General features: G+C 38.9%; 1 protein-coding gene across 1 annotated transcript; it reads right to left on the reverse strand.

The window, feature by feature from the left end:
* Positions 1 to 17702: 17702 nt before the first annotated feature.
* LOC110565772 (olfactory receptor 2A1/2A42-like) lies at positions 17703 to 18644 on the reverse strand. The gene has a single exon (XM_021663528.1). It carries the CDS (start codon positions 18642 to 18644, stop codon positions 17703 to 17705), a length of 942 nt encoding a protein of 313 aa, XP_021519203.1.
* Between the last annotated feature and the right edge of the window lie 7852 nt (positions 18645 to 26496).

Here is a 26496-nt window from a genome sequence, read left to right on the forward strand (position 1 = left end):
CAGGAGGCTTCTGAAAGGTTTTCACTGCGTCCTAGGAATGTCTCAGCACTGGAATAAACAAATGAACTTATTTTCGTTTTTCTCTCTGTGGATACTTGACACATAATTAAGGAATGTATTGTGAATCCCAGGTTAAAGATTATGGGAGATTGGAACTCAGAAATCGTTAGCCTTGGGAGGAATCCCCTATGTTTTCCTGGTGGATTGGGAAAGGTTCTAAGGGAGAGGAATTCCCCAGAGGCCATCCCTAGGTGACTCACTGCCGGGTAATGAATGTGGGTGCATCTCTGACTCTGGCTGGGCTTCTTCACTGGGGCTGTATGACTTCTACATGTTTTTTGAAACACGTTGAAGCCACATGGATTTTGATAATTAATACTGTTTCTTTTTTGATCGACAGCTGTGGTCCAAGCTTGGAAGGTCTATTCACCTTGACAGGATTAAGATAATTTCTCACATAATGCTAAAAACAGTAATACCTATGTTTGTGTGGTGTTTTATCTCGTCCAGTGGTGTCTGCCTAAGCAGCTCTTCCTCCTCTTCTTCATCTTTCTCCCCTCCTCCTCTTCTTGAATTGTGCTTATATGACTTTTTAATTGAAAATTTCTCATACAGTATATTTTCATCATACCTTTCTCCTGCCAGTCCTCCCTACCCACCCAACTTTGTGTTTTTCCCCTATCTTTAAAGAACAAGCAAGCAAACAAATGCAAAAACCAAAAACCAAAATGCCAAGACATATATACTAAAAATCCCCACAGAAATGAAAATCAACACAAACAAAAGACCAATAGGACAAAAATGTTCAAACAAAGCAAAGTGAGACAGAAAGTCCACAAAATACCGTTGAGTTCATTCTGTGCTGGCCAGCTACTCCTGGGCATGGAGCATGTACTGGTTGATAAACAAGTGAAACTTCATTGGAGAAAGCTGATTTTCTTTTTGCTGGCCAGTATTTATTGCATGTAGCTGCTTGGTTAGGAGTGGAATCTCATATGCACTTTGCCCTCTCAGCACTGGACCCCTACCCATGTGACTTAAACTTGTGCAGCATCCCCGTGCCTGCTTAGTTCATAGGTGCATCAGCTCTGCTGTGTGTGGAAGATACCGTTTTCATCCATCCCCTCTGCCTCTTGGAAATTTTTGTGTTCCTCCTCCACATAGATCCCTGAGCCCCCAGGAAGGAGGTTGATGAAGACATCTCATTTAGGATTAATACACAGTGAACTAGACACCCCATCCCTACAAATCGGGTGTTCCCTCCCAGACCCTAGCTTAGGCACAGACCACACCCAAACATCTGTTTTCACAGAGAGATCCTTTATTAAGGGAGTGGAGCAGTTTAAAGTGGCTTCTTTCTGACTCGGAAAAATAGCAGCAAAAGACCTTGCCTGTGTAATCTTTAAGAAGAGAAAAGGGAGAGCTCTGTGTTAGAATGGGCTAGGATGCAGTGGTATATTTTGATTTGGTATGTTAATTAGGTGAACCAAAGGGGGTTTTTGATAGGTGGACTTTAATACTTTGATAGCTGGACCTTTGTAGTCACCCTCAAAAGGATGAGGGTACAACTTATGGGACAGAGACCCAGACTCAGGCAGTCTTCGTGACTTTTCTGAAAAGCCTACAGCAAAACACTTGTTGACCAGCTGAAGCTCAGGTCTCCAGCTACAGCTCTGCCCTGGGCAGCCTCTGTGGCTTCTTGGCACCCAGGGTAGACCTAACAAAGACTACAGGTAACAGGCTGGGTAGCTTGGTTTTCTCAGAATGTTGCCTACTCTCATGGTGACTGGGGAACTTCCTTCCCTAGTGACCTACCCCTGGAATTACAGCTCCTCCGTCTTGTTGGCCATTTAGATGCGTCTCTCCGAGTGCTGCAACCACATGCAACACCTGCCAGAAAACAAACCCTCACTTAGAGACTGTTAGAAGACGTGGGGGTTACAAACTACAGTCCCAATTTTGATGAATTACAGCAAGACTTTTAATGAATATCTTTCAGTTAGCAAGTCATTGATTTCAAGTCTGATATCAGTGTCTTCTATTGCTTTCTGTTTCACTGTCCTGTCATTCAGGAAAGTCTTAAAGACAACTTTCATTATTATCTCACTTATTTCTGCCTACTAGTTTAAAATCAGGCTGGACTTTTTAATTTAATTTAATTTTTAAGCAATTCTATGTGTGTTGCTTTCTAGAGCTCAGTGGCCTTCTTTGCCTAAAGGTAAACAAATATCCTTTCATCTCTTTCTTTTCTTTTAATTCTGACAGTTCATTCCTTCCCCACCCTCTAATTTTTATGATCAAAATTTATGTAGCTTGTAACTCTAAGAATAGGATCTTGAATTTTAGACGTGTTTTCTTATTTATCTATGACTGGGTCTATGTTTAAAAACAAATAAAATAATATTTATGGTATTAAAATATTCCTAATTGCCCAAATCAAAATTTCTCTTTGTTAATAGAAAAAAATTAAGAACTCGAGTATTGTTTTTGGGGCTTTTGGGGCTGGGGAGATGACTCAGAAGTAGTAAGTGCATCTGGTTCAAATCCCAGTACCCATGTTGACTCGCATACACACGCAGGCACACACACACACAATTAAGCATAAACTAAATTTTTTAAATAAGAAGAAATTTAAGACCAGGCACAGTGGTGCATCCCTTTAATATCAGCACTTGGGAGGCAGAGGCAGGCAGATCTCTGAGTTCAAGGCTAGCTTTGCCTATAGTGCAAGTATCAGGACAGCCAGGGCTACACAGAAACCTTATCTTGAGAAACTAAAGAGAGAGGCAGACAGAGAGAGAGAGAGAGAGAGAGAAGGAAAAAAGAAAGAAAAGAAGGAAGGAAAGAAAGTCAGACAGAGAGGGAGAGAGATCTAACTAGTAAAGAAAGGATAACCCAAGTCCAGTTGCATGCTGGTTGCATGGTCTCTTTCATTGTTTTAGCATCTGAATTTGATCTTTGACTAGGCTAATTAGCTGGAAACATTTTTCATACTGCTTCCTTTCTATGTTTGCCTGCTCTCAGATATAAAAGTGATTAATGTTAGTCCTTAATTTGGAAGATTATTATGACAATTTGAATAGCTGATATTGCCAAATACTTAGAACATTGGCTCACCAATACATAGTAGAAGAGTGTGTATGTGTGTCTGTGTGTCTGTGTGTATGTATAAACATGTGTGCATGGTATGTGAGCAGTGTACTTGAAAATAGATGTGTCTTGGTTCTGCATTTTACCATGGTGCTTTGTTTTAAACAATCTCTACTTCCAGAGAGAAAATTGCTCATTTCTACATTTTGAATGTTTTCTGCCACTGCAAATCTATGAATTCCTTGGCAACCAAACTCAGGGACCATAACAAAGAAGGAGCTTTCATCCATAATCTCTTGACCAGCATTAAAGTGAGAAGAAAACCATATTCACTTACATGCTCTACATTTAGTTATTGTAGACTTATTCTTAATTTAATCATCCTGATAATGCTACATTATCCTATTAAGTAAAGAACACTTGGAATCAGATTACATATGAGGGCAAATGTTTGACATTTTCCTAATTTTGCTTTAATAAAGGGGGATGGTAATAAGAAATGAAATTTTTAGGATGATAAATGAATTTATCCAAATAAAACACCTAGCAGCATTCAAAGGAAGGTACAGTGTATTTAATAATAATTCTAATTATTTGCATTTTTATTAAAACACTTCTGCTTGGTTCTTTCCATCTTTTTCTTACATAGTCATCAGATTTCTCTGGAGAAGAAAATACTAACAAAATATATATTATTATAAGAAAGGCTTTATTAGATTGATGGAGACAGTCAAAGTCTGAACTGTATTCCATTGGCTCTTTGTGAGATGGAGAGAGAGCACAATGAGTGATGAGTTGGTAGCTACTCAGGCTGAGAAGCTAAAAGCCTCAGAACAGGAGATTGATAATGTAGACCTGGGCAAAACATTTGGAGGCCAAAGGCATGAATACCCCCTAGGGAGCTGCTCTTGACCCACTTCCTGCTTTCAAAGGCTGAAAAACCTGGAGCCCTAGCCTATTGTTGCATGAAGCATTTTCATTCAGGCATAAATGGTTTACAACCACAGCAAGGTTATGGTAGGGGAAAATCCCCTCACTACCAGTCACAGGAGCCTCTTCTATATCCTGTCAGTTATTAGGCTCTGTCCATTTCCTGTTTCATTCACTTACAGCAAATCGTATAGTCTGTTATCTTCCCATTACCCACATGATATTTTTCAAAAGTGATCACTGAAAAGAATTGGCTAACATAAACGGACATATTCAAACAAATGAGGACCCACAGTTCTGCTAGTGATCAGTTGTCACCAGAGTTGTAGAAGTCGCCACTGATCATGGGAGTGCTGATGCAGCTGCTGTTTCAGAGACAGATATGCATCAGAGGAACCTGATGATGGAGACTTACCAGCATCAACGAGGAAAGTGGCTGTGATGAAATGGATGAATAAACCTCAGAAAAAATGATGGTAAAAACAAACAAGCAAACAAAGCTACTCTAAAGGATATTTATTGTAAATAAAGTTATTTCACAACATTTAAATGGTCAAAAGTATGTCATTAAATAAATACGGATTGCATTGGGTCATGCTTGGACTGAATCTGGAATGGCTGTGTTGCTTACACCTTCTCTGCTATCAAAAAGAAACAGGCTTTCTGAAGTTCTGTAACAGTAACAATAGAGAAAGCACTTAACCATGAACACCTGAAAGACAATTTTCACTCATTTTATTTCAATTTACATGATACAGAAGTCATCTTACCTAAACACAAATTAATCAAATTTGCCAAGGAAATGACAGAAATGCAAAAAAAAAAAGAACGAAAGAAAAAAACTAAAGAATAAATGTACAACTATTTCTAAAATGCAACATACAGACCTTCTTTTGTGCTTGAAATCATACATGTTACATGCATGTTCAAGTTGCATGTTTAAACATTTAGATACCTGATGACTAATAGGTCTCCATGGTTCCTAACTCAATATCTGAGACTGGAAAAAAAATTGTTTTATGCCTGAAGAAACTTGTCAGTACCAGATAAAGCCTGTTTTAAGGAGTAAAACTTGAGTGTGATGAGCTAATGAGCTCATTGTTAATGTTTGGGAAGTGAGTCATGCAGTGTTACTAGAATAACATCTATTTTTAAATCTTTTGTTCAGCTGAAGTATGGAACAGTTCAATGTAACAAAGTGATAAATATTTGTTATAACTAATCCACTCGATAAAGCCCTCCCTCTCTCCACCAGTGGCTCTTTCCTGTCCCTGCTTTAGTGACCCTCTATCTCAAGGTCCTTGTCTAGATCAGGGTTCTCAACCTTCCTAGTGCTGCGAACTTATAATACAGTTCCTTATGCTGTGGTGACCCATAACCATAAAATTATTTTTGTTGCCACTTCATAACTGTAATTTTGGTACTCTTATGACTCATAATGTAAATATTCTTGGAGATAGAGGCTTGTCAAGAGGGTCACAGTGCACTGGCTGAGAACTACTGATCTAGATGGATCTTTTTTCTTCTGGACCTGTATTTTTCTTTTTGGGTAATCTCGTTTTTCATTTTTCCCCTATGTCTTTCTCTCATTCTCAAACAGTTCTCCTTACTTTCCCTAGAATGCATCTGCACCACAGTATGGATAAGAATTGCCAATAGCTAAAGTATTTGTGTGGTCACACAGAGGGCTTCGATTACTTAGGAATTCTAAGTAATTAACTGTCTTAAACAACCTTAAAAATACTTCTTATAATTTATAATAGCAATAGTCTTTGAAATCCCACTTGTCTAGAACATTGATTCATTTTTTATCAATTCTGTAAGGCCAGTAGGGACTGTATATGCCTCAAAATTAATTTTTTTGGAATTTGCACTTAAAATGCCCTTAGGGGGTCTGGATAGTTCAGCTGTTAAGAGCATTTGCAGCTTGTGCAGAGGGTCTGGGTTTGGTACCCAGCACCCACATGGCAGCTCACAAACAGACCTAATTTCAGTTTCAAAGGATCGACTGCCCTCTTCAGGACTCCTCTTGCACTGCAGACATATTATGCCCTTAACCACAGGCAAAACACCAAAATAAAATATTTTTAAAATGTTAAGAAAGATGTACCACAATTTCTGCATCCATTCTTCAGTTGAGGGGCATCTGGGTTGTTTCCAGCTTCTGGCTATTACAAATAAAGCTGCTACAAACATGGTTGAGCAAATGTCCTTATTGTGTACTTGAGCCTCTTTTGGATATATGCCCAGGAGTGGTATGGCTGGATCTTGAGGAAGCGCTATTCCTAGTTGTCTGAGAAAGCGCCAGATTGATTTCCAGAGTGGTTGTACAAGTTTACATTCCCACCAGCAGTGCAGAAGGGTTCCCCTTTCTCCACAACCTCTCCAGCATGTGTTGTCACTTGAGTTTTTGATCCTGGCCATTCTCATGGGTGTAAGGTGAAATCTCAGGGTTGTTTTGATTTGCATTTCCCTAATGGCTAGTGAGGTTGAGCATTTCTTTAAGTGCTTCTCTGCCATTCGGTATTCCTCTACAGAGAATTCTCTGTTTAGCTCTGTTCCCCATTTTTTATGTGGATTACTTAGTTTGCTGCTTTTCAGCTTCTTTAGTTCTTTATTTATACTGGATATGAGTCCTCTGTCAGATAAAGGGTTGGTGAAGATTCTTTCCCAATCTGTAGGCGGTCGCTTTGTTTTGATGACGGTGTCCTTTGCTTTACAGAAGCTTTTCAGTTTCATGAGGTCCCATTTATTGATTGTTGCTCTTAGAGCCTGTGCTGTTGGTGTTCTGTTCAGGAAGTTTTCCCCTGTACCAATGAGTTCTAGGGTATTTCCCACTTTTTTTTCAAGCCGATTTAATGTGTCTGGTTTTATGTTGAGGTCTTTGATCCACTTGGACTTCAGTTTTGTGCAGGGTGACAAGTATGGGTCTATTTTCATTTTTCTACATGTAGACATCCAGTTAGACCAGCACCATTGTCACAGTAAATTCTACTAGAGTGAACGCAGGACTAGCCACAGGATTATCATCATGGATTGCTGCAGCCATGAATCATCTGAAGGAATGGGCGGGCATGGGAGCGTTAGCAGGCCTTCTGGTGTTGGTCTCCTTGGTTTGCCTGTGGTATATATGGAAGATTAGAGTCTCACTACAGCGTAATGCAGCCATGACCATTCAGGCCTTTACAGCAGGACAGTCTCCCCAAGCATGGTTGGCTGCCATAAAAAGCTAAAATGTTACGCTCAGGATGCGAGGCTAAGCACTGCACTCAGGGTCAGCCGCTTTGGACCCAGAGAAGAGCATGTCTGATTGCATGCGGTTGATGCCCCAGGTCCCGCCTCAGAGAAAAAGGTATCGGTCGGGTCTGATGCTCTTTGAGTGGATGACACCTAAATGAACATCAGTACAAAGTCCCAATTTATTTCTAATATCAGAAATCAGACCTCTACTCTTGCCTGATGCGTCTAAAACAAAAAGGGGGAACTGTAGAGAGCTGCGGAATGCTATGCCTTAAAGATGGAGCTGGTTTCCGCCTTCCACCTTCCCGATGGTGAGTGCTCTCTGTCACGAACAACTCCACATTTGGCTAAGGCTGAGGATCTGGCTTGCTTCCATGTATGTGGACCTATCTGCATTGCCCACATGGCACGCTGGGGTTGGCTACCCAGAGGCTATTTAAGCTGTGGGCTGGCTTTCCCCAGGGTCAGATGATTGTTCAAGGTTCCTGAATAAACTGCATTGAAAAAAAAGAAAAAAAAATGTTAAGAAAGTCCTTACATTGAAGAAATATATTTGTCCTAATACGACGAAATGATGATTGTATTTTGTCATAGATTGTGCCTAGAACATGGCAGTTTATCACATATTATCTGACTAGATATTCCCAATTTGATTAAATATGAGAAAACAAAACACTCAAAAAGCCATCCACATTCTTCCTTCCATGTCAAATTCTCAAGCAAAGGGGCTGAAAAACATTGCAGAATAGCAAGGAAAAAGGATGGGCTTAGAGTAAGACGTGCAGTTATTGGTTGCATAACCTTATTTCTTAGCCTTTTAAGCCTCAGTTTTTCTCCTTTTAAGGAAAAAATAGCAGATATTTTATTTGGCATGGTGGGGACCAAATAAGACAAAATATAGTCCACACTGAGCATATTCATGGCGCAGTGAGAACTTAGGAACATCAACACCCTTCAGCTGCTCCTTGTACATCTCATGACTATATGGGCCTCACACACATTTTGTCTCTCCACGGTTCATGGTAGTCCATGGACATCATACAATTCATTGACCATCATCCTGTAGAAGCTGAGTCTTGCTGATAATAATGTAAGTTAGCAAGGTGTAGTTTTTAGATAACGTATTCTTCATTCTTTGATTGAACTTCAACAGATGTATTTATTGGTGTCTTCTGTAGATCCTGTTTACTACGTAAAATAAAAGTTGCCAAATTTTATATGGCCAGTTCTTTTATTTATTTATTTTTATTTTTATTTTTTTATTTTTTATATGGTCAGTTCTTAATCCAAGTGTTTTATGCCTGTAGATCAACCAATGGAGGCTAAAAATTATAATAAATATTACTTTTAGATCCTTTCTTCATCCCTACTTCTCCCTCTCCTTACCTTTTTGAGTCTACATTCCCTCCCATTCTCCCTTCCTCCTTTCCTTTTCCTTCTCTTTCCTTTCTTTCGTCTTTCCTCTCTTCCACTCTTTCTTCCTTCTTTTCTTCTTTTTTCCTCCTCTTTCTTTTCTCCCTTCTCTCCCTCCTTCTCCTTTCTGGATCTCCCTATTTTACCCAAACTGATCTCAAACTCCTGGCCCTATTTTGCTGGCCTCTCAAGGGACAGGGATTACAAATGTTTGTTTTTAAGCTAATTATATATCTTTTTAATTGTTATTTTCTGTATATGTATAGATATATATGTATACACATAAAAGTATCATATAAATATAGCATATTCTTTATTATAGTATCCTGCATTTGCCTGAAGTAATTGTCAGCTCCGAGGCTTACTGCCTCTGTCTGCTAACCTAGGCCTAGTCTTGGAAGCTTCTATGCTTATATACAATCTAATCTAGGTCTAGAATGTTTTCAGCCTTGAGATTTACTGCTGAATACTTTCAACATTTCTAGCTCTTTCTGAATTCTGGCTGTTTGGTTCAACTCAGCTGTTCTGACTCAAACTCCTCTCCAAGCTGACTGATTCAATCTGGCTTGATTGAATCTTTTGGCCTCTGTTTGTCTTGCTCTACTTGGCCTCAAACTAACTCTAGCAATCTGTTCTAATCCTTGTCATTCTCTGGCTCGTTCTGTCCTTACCCTTGTCTTGCTTATTCTTTCTTCAACTTGTCTTTGTAAAATTCTCCAGGTAAGTGAGTAAATTGTAAATAAGAAATAAAATTTAAAAGGCCCATAAAAAAAACCTCTCCAGATAAAACTGCCTCTGAATTCCACTAACCAAACTGCCAGGAATGCACCTCCACTGCACTGCATTTCAACTCACTGACTCAACTGAACTAACTAGAATTCACAGAACTAACTAGAATTTAGAGATCTGCATGCTTCTGTCTCTTGAGTGCTGGGATTAAAGGCATGTACCACCACACCTCAATCTAGGCTCTTCTTTACCTGGAACTTGCTCTGTACCAGGCTGGCCTTGATCTCAGAGATCTACTTGCTCCTGTTTCTTGGGATTAAAAGGCATGTCTGTATTCTAGCTGGACCACATAGACCTGGAAGGTCTTTGGATATGATCTTTTGTTCTGAATTAAAATCTCTCTACATGTATACACACACACACACACACACACAGAGAGAGAGAGAGAGAGAGAGAAAGAGAGAGAGAAATAAGATGTAGATATAATATATATATATATCTTATACCTTAACGATTGTATATATCATTTACAACATATTAGGTATTATGAGTATCTAGTAATTATTTCAGACACAAGGGAGGATATATAGAGGTTATATTCAAGTAAATAAACATTTTATACAATGTACTAGGATTTTGATATTTTCAGAGAGTTCTGGAACCAAACAATGTGGGTTTCAAGAAATGAAGTACAAGTTGCCGTGCACTGAAGGCACTCACCTTTAATCCCAGCACTTGGGAGGCAGAGGCAGGCAGATCTCTGAGCTCTAGGCCAGCCTGGTCTAAAGAGCAAGTTCCAGGACAGCCAGGGCTACACCACACACACACACACACACACACACACACACACACACTTGTCTCAAAAAAAAAAAGAAAGAAAAAATAAAGAAAGAAAAAGAAAGAACTGAAGCAAACACTTACATTATCCTAAGCAGTATGCTTAAACACGTTAGCATTAACTTTCCGCACACATTTCAGCACGTGCAATGTGAGTGTATTAACAAGACTAGAGCTACAAATTGTCTGGGAGAAATTCATGGTAAACTAAAGCCAGACACCCCAGTCGGCTTCCATATTAGGGTGGAAGGATTTCAGTGGAAGAAGCCTGGATGCTGACACAGGGCTCGTCTCCTTTTAGCTTCTGTGGTTTTGCAGAACCCTGGCATCGGCTCCTGCCTGACATGCAGCAGCGTCCTCAAAAAAAAAAAAAAAAAAAAAAAAAAAAAAAAAAAAAGGAGGCAGTATTCTCCAAAGCTTCAGCCTAGTCGGCAGCTACTGAGGGCTTCGTGGAAGGGCTGGACTACGAGATTCGCTGCATGCCTACTTTTGTAGGGAAGCAGGAAAAAACAAAAACGCCAGTTATCTATTTCTATTTCTGTTTTCATTCCCAGTAGGACACACAGCAAGTAAACACAGACAGCTCGGTATGTTTCAAGGTGTGGAGAATTTATGGATGCTGGCTAAAGATGCATAGCAACGATCTGGGGAACATAAAAGGGGCCAGAACATTCCAGAGGGATGTTTGGAGAAATATCTTCCCTAGGAGAGTATCTTCCAGAACAGAAACCACCCATGTAGGTCATCTGTTAGAAAGGCTCCCTAGCCTTCACTCTGGAAGGCAATGGTTGCTGAATTCAGTGACCATTCTTTTCTGGGAAGATGGAAATTCCTGATATTCTCATTTTCAATTGTATTTATTTTTTACGTTGGACATGAGAGAGTTAGAAAGTCCACATCTAGCCACAGTAAGATCTATAAGCTAATGTGTTTATTACATCATAATTCTGGTTCTTCTGGGGTCATTGGCTAACTCTGAAGGAAACCCTTAAATTCACATCACATTGAAGAGCATGCTCACCTCTGCATTCATGACAAGAGACACATTATTTTAGGGAGGCCAAAAAAATAGCCTTAATCATATAAAAAACGGAGCACATAGAAGGCAGTTAATAAACACTTCATCTCTTTTCAAGATCAGGTTCACAGCCACTAATGGAGGTAAAACTCTTGTGAAATTATATGAAATCTGTAATTTGGGAGCAGCAAAAGGTTTTTCACTTTTATAACATTTGTAAGTTATAAAAGATTATATATTTATTATTATTTACAAATTATTCACTCTATATCCCGGTTGTAGCCCCTTCTTTCATCTCCTCCCAGTTCCACCCTCTTTCCTTCTTCCTCCCTATCCCTCTTCCCTAGTCCACCATTTGGGGAAGTCCTCCTCCCTTACTGTCTGACTCTAGCTTATCAGGTCTCATCAGGACTGCCTGGATCCTCTTCCTCTGTGGGCTGTATAGGCTGCCCTAACAGGGAGAAGTGATCAAGGAACAGGCAACCGAGTTCATGTCAGAGACTGTCTCTTCTCTTACTAGGGAAACCACACGGAGACTGAGTTGTCTATTAGCTACATCTGAGCAGGAAGTCTAGGTCCTCTCTATGTGTGGACTTTGGTTGATGCATCAGTCTCTGCAGTCTGCCCTGGGCCCTGCTTTTTTTTTTTTTTTTGGCTTGTTGGTCTCCTTGTGTGGCTCCTGTCCCTTCTGGGTCCTTTTATATCCCCTTCTTCCATAGAAGAATCCCTGCTCTCTTTTCAAAGTTTGCCTGTGAGTCTCTCCATCTGCTTCAATCCCCTGCTGACTGAAGTCTTCTAGAGGACATCTGTGGTAGGCTTCAGTCCTCTTCCCTCTCTTCCAATGCTTCTGGTCTCTATCCTGTTTTCTGTTCTGAATGAGAATTAAGCATCTTCCCTAAGGTTCTCCTTGTAGTTTAGCTTCTTCAGGTCTGTAAATTTTAGTATGTTTATCTTTTATAATATGGTTAATAACCACTTATAAGTGAGTATATACCATGCATGTTTCTCTGTTTCTGGGGTACCTCATTGAGAATGATCTTTTCTAGATCCCACCATTTGCCTGCAAATTTCATGATTTCCTTGTTTTTAATAGCTAAGTAGTATTCCATTTTGTAAATGTACCATGATTTCTGTATTCATTCTTCAGCTGAGGAACATCTAAGTTGTTTCCAGAATCTGGCTATTATGAATAAAGCTGCTATGAACACAGTTGAGCAAATGTCTTTGTTGTATGGTTGAGCATCTTTCGGATATATGCGCCGGAGCAGTATATCTGGGTCTTGAGGTAGCACTATTTCCAGTTTTCTGAGAAAGCTCCAGATTGATTTCCAAAGTGATTGTACAAGTTTACAATCCCACCAGCAATGGAGGAGGGTTCCCCTTTCTCCACATGCTCTCCAGCATGTGCTGTCACTTGAGTTTTTGATCTTAGCCATTCTGATGGGTTTGAGATGGAATCTGAGAGATGTTTTGATTTGCATTTCCCTGCTAACTATGGATGTTGAGCATTTCTTTAAGTGCTTCTCTGCCATTCGATATTCCTCTATAGAGAATTCTCTGTACCCCATTTTTAGTTGGGTTATTTGGTTTATTGATGTTTAATTTCTTGAGTTCTTCTTATATTGTGGAGATTAGCCCTCTGTCAGATGTAGAGTTGGTGAAGATTCTTTCCCAATTTGTAGGCTATCGTTTTGTTCTGATGACAGTGTGTTTTGCTTTACAGAAGATTTTCAGTTCCGGAAGTAGCATTAATTTATTGTTGATTTTAGAGCCTGTGCTCTTGGTGTTCTGTCCAGGAAAGTTTCTCCTGTGCCAAAGAGTTCAAGGCTCTTCCCCACTTTTTCTTCTAACAGATTTAGTGTGTCTGGTTTTATGTTGAGGTCTCTGATCCACTTGGACTTTAGTTTTGTGCAGGGTGATAAGTATGGATCTATTTGCATTTTCCACATGTAGACATCCAGTTAGACCAGCACCATTTGTTGAAGATACTGTCTTAATTTTTTTTCCATTATGTGGTTTTGGCTTCTTTGTAAAAAAATCAGGAGTCTATAGGTGTGTGGGTTTATTTCTAGGTTTTCTGTTTGATTCCATTGATCTTCCAGTTTGTTTTTATGCAAGTACCATGCTGTTTTTATTAGTGTTGCTCTATAGCACAACTTGAAATCAAGGATGTAGATACTTTAGAAGTTCTTTTATTTTTTAAAGGAAAGCATAAATAAGTTTGGATCAAATCAAGATATAAGTATAGAATGTCATAACAAATTAAAATTTAGAAATTATATCATATAAATTACATGTTTTCTAAGATGAGGCAATGTCAGTTTATAAAATTTATCAGAGAAAATCATAAAATTATATAAAAAATAAACATGTAAAAAAATTAAGACAGAAAACAAATAGATCTTGGCTGAAACTAGTATGTTTCCAAATGATTACAAGTTAGCATGTGGAAACCCAGATACTGTCCAAAAAGATTCAGTTAACTTCTTTTGTGTGGATGGATGGATGTCTGTATGTGGAGACCTGAACACAGGTACCCACTGAGGCCAACATTAGGTCACATTTAACAGAGGTCACATTTTTACTGAGGACATATGAGCTGAAGAAATACGTAGTGAAGAATTTAAGTTAGCTTGGGTATAACTCCATTTTTAGATAAAGAGCCATCTTGACTGGGAGCTGAATTGAGGTACCAGGAAATATCACAGAATGTACACTTGGCAGAAAATAAACTTAACTCTCCTAGCAACAACCTCCAGGAAATATCACAGAATAAATAATTCATAGAAAATAGAGACAATCTCCCTGGCAATAATCAATGAGAATCGGTTGAGAATCGGCTGGGAAAATTCTCCCCAATGTTTCAGATCTAGTTTAGAAGAATAGCCATTGTGATTATATGCCTCAGGAAATTGTGATTATGTGCCTCAGAGGCAGTCACCTCGCCCCTCTAACTTTTACGTCAAGGCGTGGACCCCCCTGCTTGCTGTCATAGAAACATGTGCACCTCTGCTTGCTGTCATGGAAACCCCCTGCTTGTAGTCTTTCCCTTTAAAAGCCTTGCTCACTCAGGGCTCGAAGTCCCACTTCTTTATGGCTGTGTCAGTGAGACTTGGGTCTTGAGTTCGATCACTCGTTATAAAGCTCTCTTGCTCTTGCATCGCGTCGTCTCCTGGTGGTCTCTGAGGGTCCCGTGATCTTGGCATTACAGTAGAAGGCTGAGACATGGATGTGTGATTAGAATCTTGAATTGTGGATGGTTAGTCAGAAGCCCACATAATACTGAAGTGGGCAGTCTTGTGAACTGATCCTTTAACTCATGAGGTCAGATTATCTGCTAGTAGAAAGTGTTAGAATCATTCAAAGGACTTCCGTCTGGTGTCCACTGAAAATCAGCTTGCTTGATTTATGAGAAGCCACTATATACTCAGCATCCATAGTTAAGTGCTGAGTGTAAGAACATGAGTGTATAGAATCCACCTTGGTTTTCTCTGGTCTCCAGTGAATCTGAACATGTAGCTCCCAGACAGTGCTGTGAGGAACAAGACAGATTAAGTACAATACTGTTCTTTTTTTGGTCTCATAATACTAAAACCAAACTAAAACAAGGAAAACATATGAGACAATAGGAAGAACTAAAAAAATGAATGGCTGAATGGATGGATGAATGAATGAATGAATGAATGAATGAATGGATGGATGAGTGAGTGAATGAAATGACCAGCAACAAACTATAGTGAGTCTAAAACCGAATTGAGCCCTTGCTATCAAAATTATCAAGAAGGCAAAGGAAATGAGGCTTCCCCGTGGTATGTAAAGACACCATATCTGTCAGGTTCTGTAATATATAGTGGGTCTCACTTGTCTTTTGCTTTTCCCATGAACCAGATTTCACTGTGCACAGTTTGTGGGTCAGCCAGTCAACAAAAGAAGCGATGTAGTTAAGAATTTGAGTGCCTTTGAGTTCCATCCCTTTCAGAGCTTCCAAACTAGAACTTATATTTCTGCAAGTTCCCCAGGTGATCTGAAGGCACAAAACATCACTCATTGAGAAACACTGGACTCTATACTCCCTAGCAAAGAGTAAACAATAGTCCTACATTTCAGTGATGGAGAGTCCATTCCACATGCCAGAGATACTGTGGGGCCACTGTTGTGTGGCTCAAGAGCGAACTTCACCCACAGAGTGCCACGCCCCTCATTCTCAGTAATTACAGCCTCTAATATTGAGAGCCACTTCTAGGAGATAGGAGAATCCACACACCCACAGAGCCGCCCTGATGGCAGACTCTCCATTACAGAATTTTGCAGCTGTATTTCTATTCTATCAAGAATTAAATATCTTTTCTCAATTGTTCAGAGTTGCTCTGCAGTCACTTTAAGTGAGGTGCAATAAACCACAAAATTCACATCAGAAGAAACCTTTGCAAGAACTAAATACATTTAGAAGTAGAAAGGAGTAACATATAATACAGTGTTTAGGGGCTGTGTTTAAATTGAATGGGAGCCAGCCATCTTTCAGGTAGTATTTGTTCTGCAATTATTACTTGGCTGGTTATGGCAAATTTGAATATGTAATAAAAATATGAATGCCTTTGCCTTGTTAGTGGACTGTGTTTCCAAAGATTCTATAAGATATCCATTCTCATTCAGCACAGAGGTATGGTACAGTGAGGAGTGGCACCATCTCAAAGTTCTTCATATTCTGTTTCTACTGACTGCTCATTGCTACTGCCCTCTGGCAGTGTTTCCTGTATCACTGCAGTTCTTCCTTATTAGCACATCCTCATTTTCACATTTTAGTTAGAGGAAAAATGCTTTCAATAACCAATGGACATCATTTTAATTTTGAAGAGAGATAGGATTTGTCAAGGATATCTCCGTTCTTAGGTATTAATTGAACTTAAGCCTCCGTGTTCAATGAGAAAAGCCTTTACTTTTTACTTAACAATGTCCCATTCCTCTAAAAGCCCAGTGCTTTTTATTTTTCAACCTTGTGCACAGGAGTCATCATTCAGGAAAATATCCCTGAAGTGTGATCCCCTCTTCCACCAGGCCTTGTAATACCAGATCAGCTTATCATCATACACACTAAACTACAAAGATATCATCCTTCACTTAGGATAACTACAAAATGTCCTTTCTTAGGATAACTAGTCTAGTTTATTTGATAACAATGATATTGATAGAGCATTATGAGATTATAGAACTACATTTGGTTAAGTAGAGGGCTTTGGAGACAAATTGTCTGAGCAAGAGTCAAGAATATATTCCTTTCTAGAACATACATTTGCAAGAAAGTACAATAATAGAATGGTCTTCATGTTTTTTTTTATGATCACTAAACAAAATGATCCATGTAAAATTCTACCAATATGTAGTAAAAGCCACTTACTAAGATATTAAGCAAGATGGTTGTTTATTATGCCTCCATGTCTCCATTTATACATAGTAGTTATTATCTGTTAACAACAAAATGAAGAATGCACACATTCTTTAGAACAAGTCTGATGGTCACCAAGATCGTAGTATTGAACAATGCTTTAGACAAGAGAATGTATTCTATCTATAGGCAGACTAAAAAATATGCAATAGCTCATAATTCTAAATCTTTATCTGTTGCTCATTTTCATCTCATTTAAGGTTCCAATGTTCTCTTATACACTAGCTGCAAAAATAATCAGGGGAAACTTAATTTATAAATGAAGTTATAGCATCTCTAGTGTCTTTGATATCTTGTTTGTTTGTCTGTTTTTTTTTTTGAGACAGGGTCTCTCTGTGTACCTCTGGCTGTCCTGAAACTCACCATATCCCCTAAGTTGGTCTTGATCCTCCTGCCTCTGATTTCCAAGTTCTGGGATTTAAGGCATGTCCTAGCTGTCTATGGGATTTAAAAATTTTCCTCCCTCCTTGTTTCTATATTCTTAAAATCTGTTACTTTACTCAGTTAAACAAATTAACCCCATAACATATCTATAATTTCATTTAAAAGTAATACGTGCCATAGATGATCACTTAAAAATCTTCACATAATTCCTAGATTGGTTGAGTGTAATTATGGGATCTGTCAGGTGTATGATGGGATGGGAAGGTCACTGGGTTTGGATATAGCTTGTTTTTCCTCTGAATCTTATGCAGTTTGTCAGGTCATTTAATTAGATTAAAAAGGTTTATGAACAGATTCAACTAAAGAGACTCAGAGAATGAATTAAAGTGTTATTTAATTTTGTAGCTAATTGATTCAACTAGAAAGAAAAATTATGCCTGACAAAATCTTATCTTTTAAGAAGCCAAGGAATACAACATTATTAATCTTGCAGGTTAGGAGGAGGTTATGATCTTACATCATTAGACACAGATAACAAATGCCAGTGAACATTCTTGGATTTAGGACATAACTGGGAATCAAGATTAGAGGAAACTATGGAGACTTGTAGTCCAAACATCACACCAACCAGGAGTGACTTTCTTTGCACAGTGCCTTCCTGAGAGCACCCTTGACTTCAGCATTCCTCAGGCTGTAGATCAGGGGGTTCAGCATGGGGTTGAAAAAACTGTAAAAAAGGAACAGGATCTTTTGCTGCTTCTCCGGGTGCTGGGACTTGGGGGCCATGTACATGACAATGGCGCTGCCAAAGAAGAGCCCAACCACACAGAGGTGGGAGGAGCAGGTGGAGAAGGCCTTTCTGCGGCCCTCCCCTGACTGGATCCTCAGGATGGCCATCAGGATGCGTGTGTAGGAGATCAGAACCAAGCACAATGGCCCCACTAAGATGAACACACAGGCGGCAAAGATGACAACTTGGTTGAGTGTTGTGTCAGCACAGGCCAGCTTGAGGACAGACAGGATTTCACAGAAGAAGTGGTTGATTTCATGAGGTCCACAGAAGGGCAGCCTCAGGATGAGAACTAAATGGACCAGAGCCAGGAGAAAGCTAAATATCCAGGAAACAGCAGCCAGGATGGCACACACTCTCCAGCTCATGGTGACGGTGTAGTGTAGGGGGTGGCAGATGGCCACATAGCGATCATAGGACATCACCACAAGGAGAACACATTCAGTGTGTGCAAAAGCCAAGAAGAGAAAAGTCTGGGTCATGCATCCGGCAAAGGAGATGGGCTTGGTCTCATCCAAAAGGTTCACCAGTGTCTGGGGCACTGTGTTGCAGGCATAGGCCATATCAACAATGGCCAGGTGGGACAGGAAGAAGTACATGGGAGTGGAGAGTCTGGAGTCCAAGCAGATTATTCCAAGGATAATCCCATTCCCCAATATGGTGAAAGTATAAAAGAGAGAGAAAAGTAGAAAAAGAACTAGATGAATCCTTGGGCCAAGACAGAATCCCAGCAGGATGAACTCTGTGACCATTGTCTGATTTTCCTCCATTTCACTGTGAAAGAGGATGCAGAGACCTGAGACTCATTTTTTTAAACGTGTTCTTCTCGCATATCTGTTAGATTTTAGCAACATGTAAAAACTATTAGTAAACATCAATAGGACATATTGAATTCATTAATAAATTAATGATGGATTATTAAAAAGTTGTGCATAAACTAAAGTTTTAACTGACATCCAACTTTTGGAAAAGGAATACATAGCCTGTAATTACTTCCTTAGAATCATTGGAATGAAGCAATTAAGAACTAGCAAACCCTCCATAGAGGACAAATGTGAAACATAGTTTGTCTCAGAGTTTTACATGTGCAAGGATGTAAAAGAATTACTGAGGTTTGTAATTCAAACATTACACCAACTTGGAATGAATACAAAGCAAGTAGTGAAGGAGTTTTAAAAATGCAAATAATAGCAGAAAAGAAAAAAGTAATTAATTTGATAGAATTTATGTTTGGTACTGTAAGCATCTAAGTCATAGCTAAAATCTAGAGGGTGCTTCTATAACTTTATTCAAAGAAAATTATAAAGTAACTTTTTAAAAAAATGATTGGGTTGTATGTTCAGCAAGTAGACATTTGATGGGTAAGAAAATCCAGGGTCTTCCTGTAATTCAAGACACTGTTTAGATGCATACATAAAACATGAAATGTTAGTCGCGAGGAAGGAGGTGGTGGAAATTATATCTAATAACAATAATATATGATGTGTGGCTACGTATTTTTTGTGAGTATCCATCCAAAATATGCATTGATGCCTTGAAAATTAGACAATAGCCAATGTTTGGTAATTTGCTGACTATAGTCAAGTGGAAAGTCACAGAATTATCAACACATTACAGAAAAAAAGGGACAATTTTTGTTTCACCAAATGAATTACCACCCAGACTCAGTGTCTCTGAGCTCCTATGAACATCCAAGGATTTGGAAGGTGGCTTGGTAAGCGCCTATATGCATACTATTGCAGGCAAATGTCTCATTCACTATTTATTCAGACCACTCTTTCTAGGTTTTCTCTGAAGAAAACTGGCATAGAATAAAAATAAGGAAGAGATAGGCTGATTTTGTTGTTATTCTAATCCCTCATACTTGTAACACACACTATATTTGAAATCCAAAGCACAAGCCTTTGCAATTTAAACTGGAACAACTTTGGCTGATTTTTGGCATCAATAATTATACATGTTGCAACTTTTCCATAAATAGTGAGAGGAATGACATTGCTTTGGGCCAATCTCTACTTTAAATAACATCAGTACCAAGGAAACTGGCACAACAGACAGGATTTTATTCTGAGAAAGACACTCATAAAACAGACATGCAACTGTTGAAAATGAAGGTGGAAATAAGACAACATCAGCAAAAACAGGACTGGCGCGTTCGGACAGGGGTCACCTGAAAGCCTGCTTCGTGTATTCTCCCAGTAGTGTGGAGGGTGCATTTAACAAGAATTCATATGTAGTCAGTTTCAGGAGATAGTGTGTGAAGACAGAGTGTAAAATGAAGGAAAGTAATGTGTTTGGAGTGTAGAATTTGGACAAGAGGGGCAGAATTTGACAGTGCAAGAGAAATGATGTCTGGGAAAAGGACAAGGGAACCAGTTGAAAGAAAGGTCCTAGCCACCTGATGGATGTCTTGTAGTTCACAAGGATGGCTTTGAGTAACTGCTTATCAATAATGTCACTGAAGATGATTTTCAATTAGCTCTTCTTACTTTCATTTCATATTCTTCATTAACTGTCAGATAATAACTCCTTTTCTTGAGCCAGTATCTCTGTATAGATGGAATATACAGGTAGCAAAATTCTTTACAGACATTTCAATTACATTTTAAACTTCAAATAAAGATTTAAACATTTTGATTTATGCCTTATCCTCTTGTGATTTGGCATATCATGATGCTATTGTTGAAGGAAATTTCCACAGTTGGATCTAATATCTGGGAACCAGACACTGGACCAATGAAAACCCTTTAAACAAGACCTTGGGAAAGACTTGCTTTTGGTGATGGCAACAGATGACATGTCTACTTTCTTATACTCAAACGGCCAAATAATTTTGACAGAAAAGTAATCTAAATATTATATACTGAAAACTACATACAACAAATTCATCTGTGGTTGACAAACTGTCTGAATTAAATTTTAACACATGAAGCATAGAAAAACACTAGGCTGGAATTTTTTTCATAGCATAAAAGAGATACTGAAAACATGTTTGATATATTAGGACCTGTTCAGCACATTAGCCTATTGTTCATATAAAGCTGGGGGGCAGGTGTGCTTGCTATCTGTATCTGGCAATTGATACATGTTTTTAAATGGCAAATAAATGAATAAATGTAAAGAAATTAATAAATGACTAGCTAATTTTTTGTCTAAAGAGGTCTGATTTCTTTTAGAATAAAGTCTCCTCTAATTATTCTAAGTTCAGTCCTTCTCCCACAGGCAAGTGAGATCTTTAAAATGGGATAAAATCACTTGAAGGGTTTACAAAGTCTGAAGCACTTGAATTTAGTATACATTGATCTTTATACTACTTTTCATTTGATAGCTATGCAATGTATCTAAATGTAATTAGAGCAATCAAGCAGAAATCAAACATTAAAATTTCAGAGGCTGCAGGCACTTCACTTTGAAATATGTCCCATTTACCAGTATAAATGTAAAGAATTATTATGATATTATACATTAATCTATGTATGTATGATTTCAGCAAAAAAAATTTGTCAAACTACTATGGTTGATAAATGATCTGGTCACTCTAAAGCTCTAAAGGAAACATTTCAGAAGGAAGGCATTATTTTATATATAAACAAATTATTAGCACTTGGTATACATCATATTTCAAAAGGTGAATCTCAAGTTTGACGAACTATCCACATCCGTTCTATAGTCACAGGCATGGGTGAAGCAGCATCCATGAGGCCATCCCATTGCCATCGTTACTCAGTTGCTCATTTCCAAGGAAGGCTGCTTACTTGCAACTATCAAGGAAGAAGCAATTACTTTTCTTTCTTACATATTGATGAGATAGAGATGTTGCTAAGTTATCTTATGGAGTGAGGATTGATGAACTAAATGATTTTTTTTTCTAGATACAGAGACTACTATGGGCCAGAAAGAACTGAAAGTCAGTCTTTCAGGATTATCTCTTCATTAAACTTTGAATACTGGTTAATCATCTGGTTCACGCACTGTGTGAACCCAGCACTGTAGGAGTACAAAATCCGACAGACTGATGATAGCAATGTTATAAAGATGTTGTAAAAATGTTCCTCTGAGATAGAAGAGTTAAATAAAAAATAGATATTAAACACAACAATTTACTAAACAGAAGACTTTAATAATCATTGGGGATCTCATCCTTCTCCCATTTTGCTACACACCACTGACATCTCAGTTCCCTCCCCTTCCCCAAATTCATCCAATAGGCTCCAGAAAATATAATGTGCTTGCTTACTTATTGACTACATTCTAAGTACCTGGGTATATCTTTAAAGTTATATGAGAGATAAGTATTAGACATAAAATTAATATTTGGCTTTATAGTCCAATGCGATAAACAAATTTTCATAAACTTAACATGTATATTTATAATGCTGACAGGAATTAAATGGAACCTTCATAAGACAACCCATATTTGTTAATTTTAATGAAATGGAACATCATCCTGTAACATATTCTACCATAATCCCTGTTAAGTAGAAAAAATATTCCACATATTTCATCTAAACCCATGATATGGAAATTACTCACAATTTGTAAGATCATGTGTATTTAATATTCATAGAGACAATCTATTTTTCATCATGATATGGAAATAAAGAGTGGCCATAACAGATGAAGAGTTAAGCAAAGACGAGCTGCTTCAAGCCGTCTTGGAGGAACTTATAAAAAGAAGACTTCAAATAATTATTGTAGTAAAATTATACAACCTCGTTGATTTACACATTAACATCCAAGGATATCAGAAAGGGAAGCAGCTGGAGACTGGAACAGGGTCCTATTCCTGAAAATTTTCTGGGGAAAGTGTAGAACACTCATGCTTGTTCCTGCTTGAAATGCATCCGAAGCCTCAAGAAAGGAGATTTTATTGTGAGGGCTCAATCTAGTTGTCTGCTCTTGAGTCTCCCAAGAGGGGCAGGATCATGAGACTTCACTCATGCCTACCTCTGTGGGAAGCAGAGACAAAGAACTTTTCTTTTCTTTTTTTTTAAAATGCTATTCTCATGCCCAACAGAACAAGCAATTAAGAATCCCAGAAAAAAGTGTATCATTGAAACAACTACTATCAGAATCCCTGAATATTGATTGACATTATTCTATGTCATAATCCCCATTGCAATGTCTTTTTTTTTCATTTTTTTCTTTATTAATTACACTTTATTCACTTTATATCCCCCCGTGGTTCCCTCCCTCCTCCCATCCCAATCCCTCCCTTCTTCCACCTTTTGCATGCCAGCTCCTCCCCAATACCACTGATAGGGGAAGTCTTCTTTTCCTTCCTTCCGATCCTAGTCAATTAGGTCTCATCAGGAGTGGCTGCATTGTCTTCTGTGGCCTGGTAATGCTGCTTCCCCCTCAGGGGAAGGTAATTAAAGAGTAGGCCAATCATTTCATGTCAGAGACAGTCCCTGTTCCTATTACAATGGAACCCACTTGGGTACTGAACTGCCATGTGCTGGAGAGATGGCTCAGTGGCTGCTCTTCTAGAGGTCCCAGGTTCAATTCCCAGTCAACCACAAGGTGGCTAACAGCCATCTATAATGTGATATAATGCCCTCTTCTGGCATGCAGGTGTGTATGCTGATAGAGCACTCATCTACATTAAAACAAAACAAAACAAAACAAAAAAACAGCAACAATGTCTCATTCTAGGCTGTTTTGGGAGAACTTGTCAAGAAGTAGAACCAGTCCCTCTGTCCTATCTGTCCCTCTCCTATCAGGTCTAATCAGAACTGGCTGCATCCTCTTCCTCTGTGATCTGGCAAAGAAGGAGAAGAGGAAGGGAGTGTAAGACTGTGAGGAAATGAGGGAGGGGTCTACAGCCGGGATACAAAGTGAGTAAATTGTAATAAAGAAAGAAAAAGAGAGAGAGAAAAGATAAGTAGAACCAGTGAGTGAACTCTTGGAATCTGCTCTGAAGCTCAGCCTCTCCTGGACGAAGTCTGGATCCCTGGGCCTGTAGTAGAAATGAGAAGTTAGGACCTTAAAAACCGTGTCACACTCCAAGCTGTAGACACACTGTGGGAGCTGCATAGGAAGGCAGAGAGAGGATTGGCGAGTGCAAGGAAAGGCCAAGGTATTCCTGAATGGCCTTTTGGGACCCTTCTTCTTTTTTTTTTCTTTTTCTTTTTCTTTTTTTAAATTTAATTTAATTTTATTAATTATACTTTATTCACTTTGTATCCCCCATAAGCCCCTCCCTCCTCCCCTCCCGGTCCCACCCTCCCTCCCCCTTCTTTTTTTATTTTTATTAATTACACTTTATTCACTTTGTATCCCCCCATAAGCCCCTCCCTCCTCCCCTCCTGGTTCCACCCTCCCTCCCCCTTCTTCACGAATGCCCTTCCCCAAGTCCACTGATAGGGGAGGTCCTCTTCTCCTTCCTTCTGATATTAGTCTATCAGATCACATCAGGAGTGGCTGCATTGTCATCTTCTGTGGCCTGGTAAGGCTGCTCCCCCCTCAGGGGGATCCAGCCATACCACTCCTAGGCATATATCCAATAGAGGCTCAAGTACACAATAAGGACATTTGCTCAACCATGTTTGTAGCAGCTTTATTTGTGATAGCCAGAAGCTGAAAACAGCCCAGATACCCCTCAACTGAAGAATGGATGCAGAAATTGTGGTACATCTACACAATGGAATATTACTCAGCAATGAAAAATAAGGAAATCATGAAATTTGCAGGTAAATGGTGGGACCTGAAAAGGATCATCCTGAGTGAGCTGTCTCAGAAGCAGAAAGACATACACAGTATATACTTACTCATATAGACATATAACATAGGATAAACCTACTAAAATCTGTGCATCTAAAGAAACTAATCAAGAGAGAGGACCCTGACTAAAACGCTCAATCCCCATCCAAAAAGGCAAAGAGGGTGGACATCAGAAGAAGAAGAAAACAGGAAACAAGTTAGGAGCCTCCCACAGAGGGCCTCTGAAAGGCTCTGCCCTGCAGACTATCAAAGCAGACACTGAGACTTATGGGCAAACTTTGGGCAGAATGCAGGGAATCTTATGAAAGAAGTGGGAAATAGTAAGAGCTGGAGAGGACAGGAACAACACAAGGTGAACAACAGAACCAGAAAATTTGAACACAGGGAACTTCCCAGAGACTCATACTCCAACCAAGGACTATTCATGGAGATAACCTAGAACCCCTGCACAGATGTAGCACATGACAGTTCAGTGTCCAAGTGGGTTACATAGTAATGGGAAGAGGGACTGCCTCTGACATAGTCTGATTGGTCTGCTCTTTGGGACCTTTCTTAAGACAATACCTTCTAGGGTACAAATCAACAACACAGGCCATTGAATAGAAGTACTGTCACAGCCAGGCATGGTGGCACATGCCTTTGATCCCTGCATGTGGAAGGTAGAGGTAGCAGGATCTCTGAGTTCAAGGCCAGCCTAGTCTATAGTGAGTTCCTGGACAGCCAAACCTACACAGTGATTCAGAGACTCCTTGGGAATACTGGAGTCTCTTCAAGGTGGCTTCCCTTATGAGTTGCTATCTAAGCTCCTTCTTACTTTTATTTAGATTTCTTTTAATATTAGACTTTGAAGACAGAGAGAGAGAGAAAGAGAGAGCAAGCAAGCATTGAGGCCATTAAAAAAATGTATAAATCAGTGAATTTATTCCATTTTTATCCTGGTTGTTTGGAGTTAGAAATAAATCTGAGAGAATTTTTGTGTTTCCCACGTTTGCTGGACATGTTCACATGTGTTTGTGATAAGGGTTTCTCTGTGTAGCTAGGGCTGTCCTGGAATTCACTCTGTAGACCAGGCTGGTCTTGAGCTCAGAGATCTACCTGTCTCTGCCTCCTGAAGGCTGGAATTAAAGATATGCAACACCACTGCCCAGTTGAAAATAATACCATTTTAAAAGGAAGACAAAAGTACTGTTCCTTTTATGAAACACATTGTGTGTAGGATACACTCTGTATAACTTTCATCTCCTTTTGTATCCATATGAATGACAATTAATATAAATAAAACTGAAAATTATAAATTTTAGGGTACTTAAAAATTGGAAATCAGTGCAGCAGTTTCTCAGAAAGCTGGGAATAGATCTACCTCTAGATTCAGCTATACCACTCTTGGGGATATACTCAAAAGTGTTTCATTATACAACAGGGACACGTGTACAGCCATATTAATTGCTGTTGTATTTATAATAGCCAGGAATTGGAAACAACCTAGATGTCCCTTGACAGACAAATGGATAAAAAAAATGTGGTACATTTACACAATGGAATATTTATTTGCTGTTTAAAAAAGTGGAATGATGAAACTCACAGGTCAACAGATGGAACTAGAAAAAAAATTTTCCTGAATAAGATAACACAGACCCATAGAGAAAAATGTTACAGGAATATATTTGTTTATATGTGGACATTAGCTGTTCCCTGTGTATATGTAGCAATAAAATGAATTGCTATAAATTGCAATAAAATGACATTCTTCTACACTCATAGATCAGTGCCTTGCTCAGCAATCATCAGAGAAGCTTCATCCTGCATCAGATACAGAGATCCACAGGCAGACATTATGCAGAAAGCAAAAGACACTGAAATACTATGCCCTCAAAGACATCCTTCAAATCTCTCCCATCA

The sequence above is a fragment of the Meriones unguiculatus genome, chromosome 3 (genome assembly GCF_030254825.1).
Source record: "Meriones unguiculatus strain TT.TT164.6M chromosome 3, Bangor_MerUng_6.1, whole genome shotgun sequence".
NCBI classification, from domain to species: domain Eukaryota; kingdom Metazoa; phylum Chordata; class Mammalia; order Rodentia; family Muridae; genus Meriones; species Meriones unguiculatus.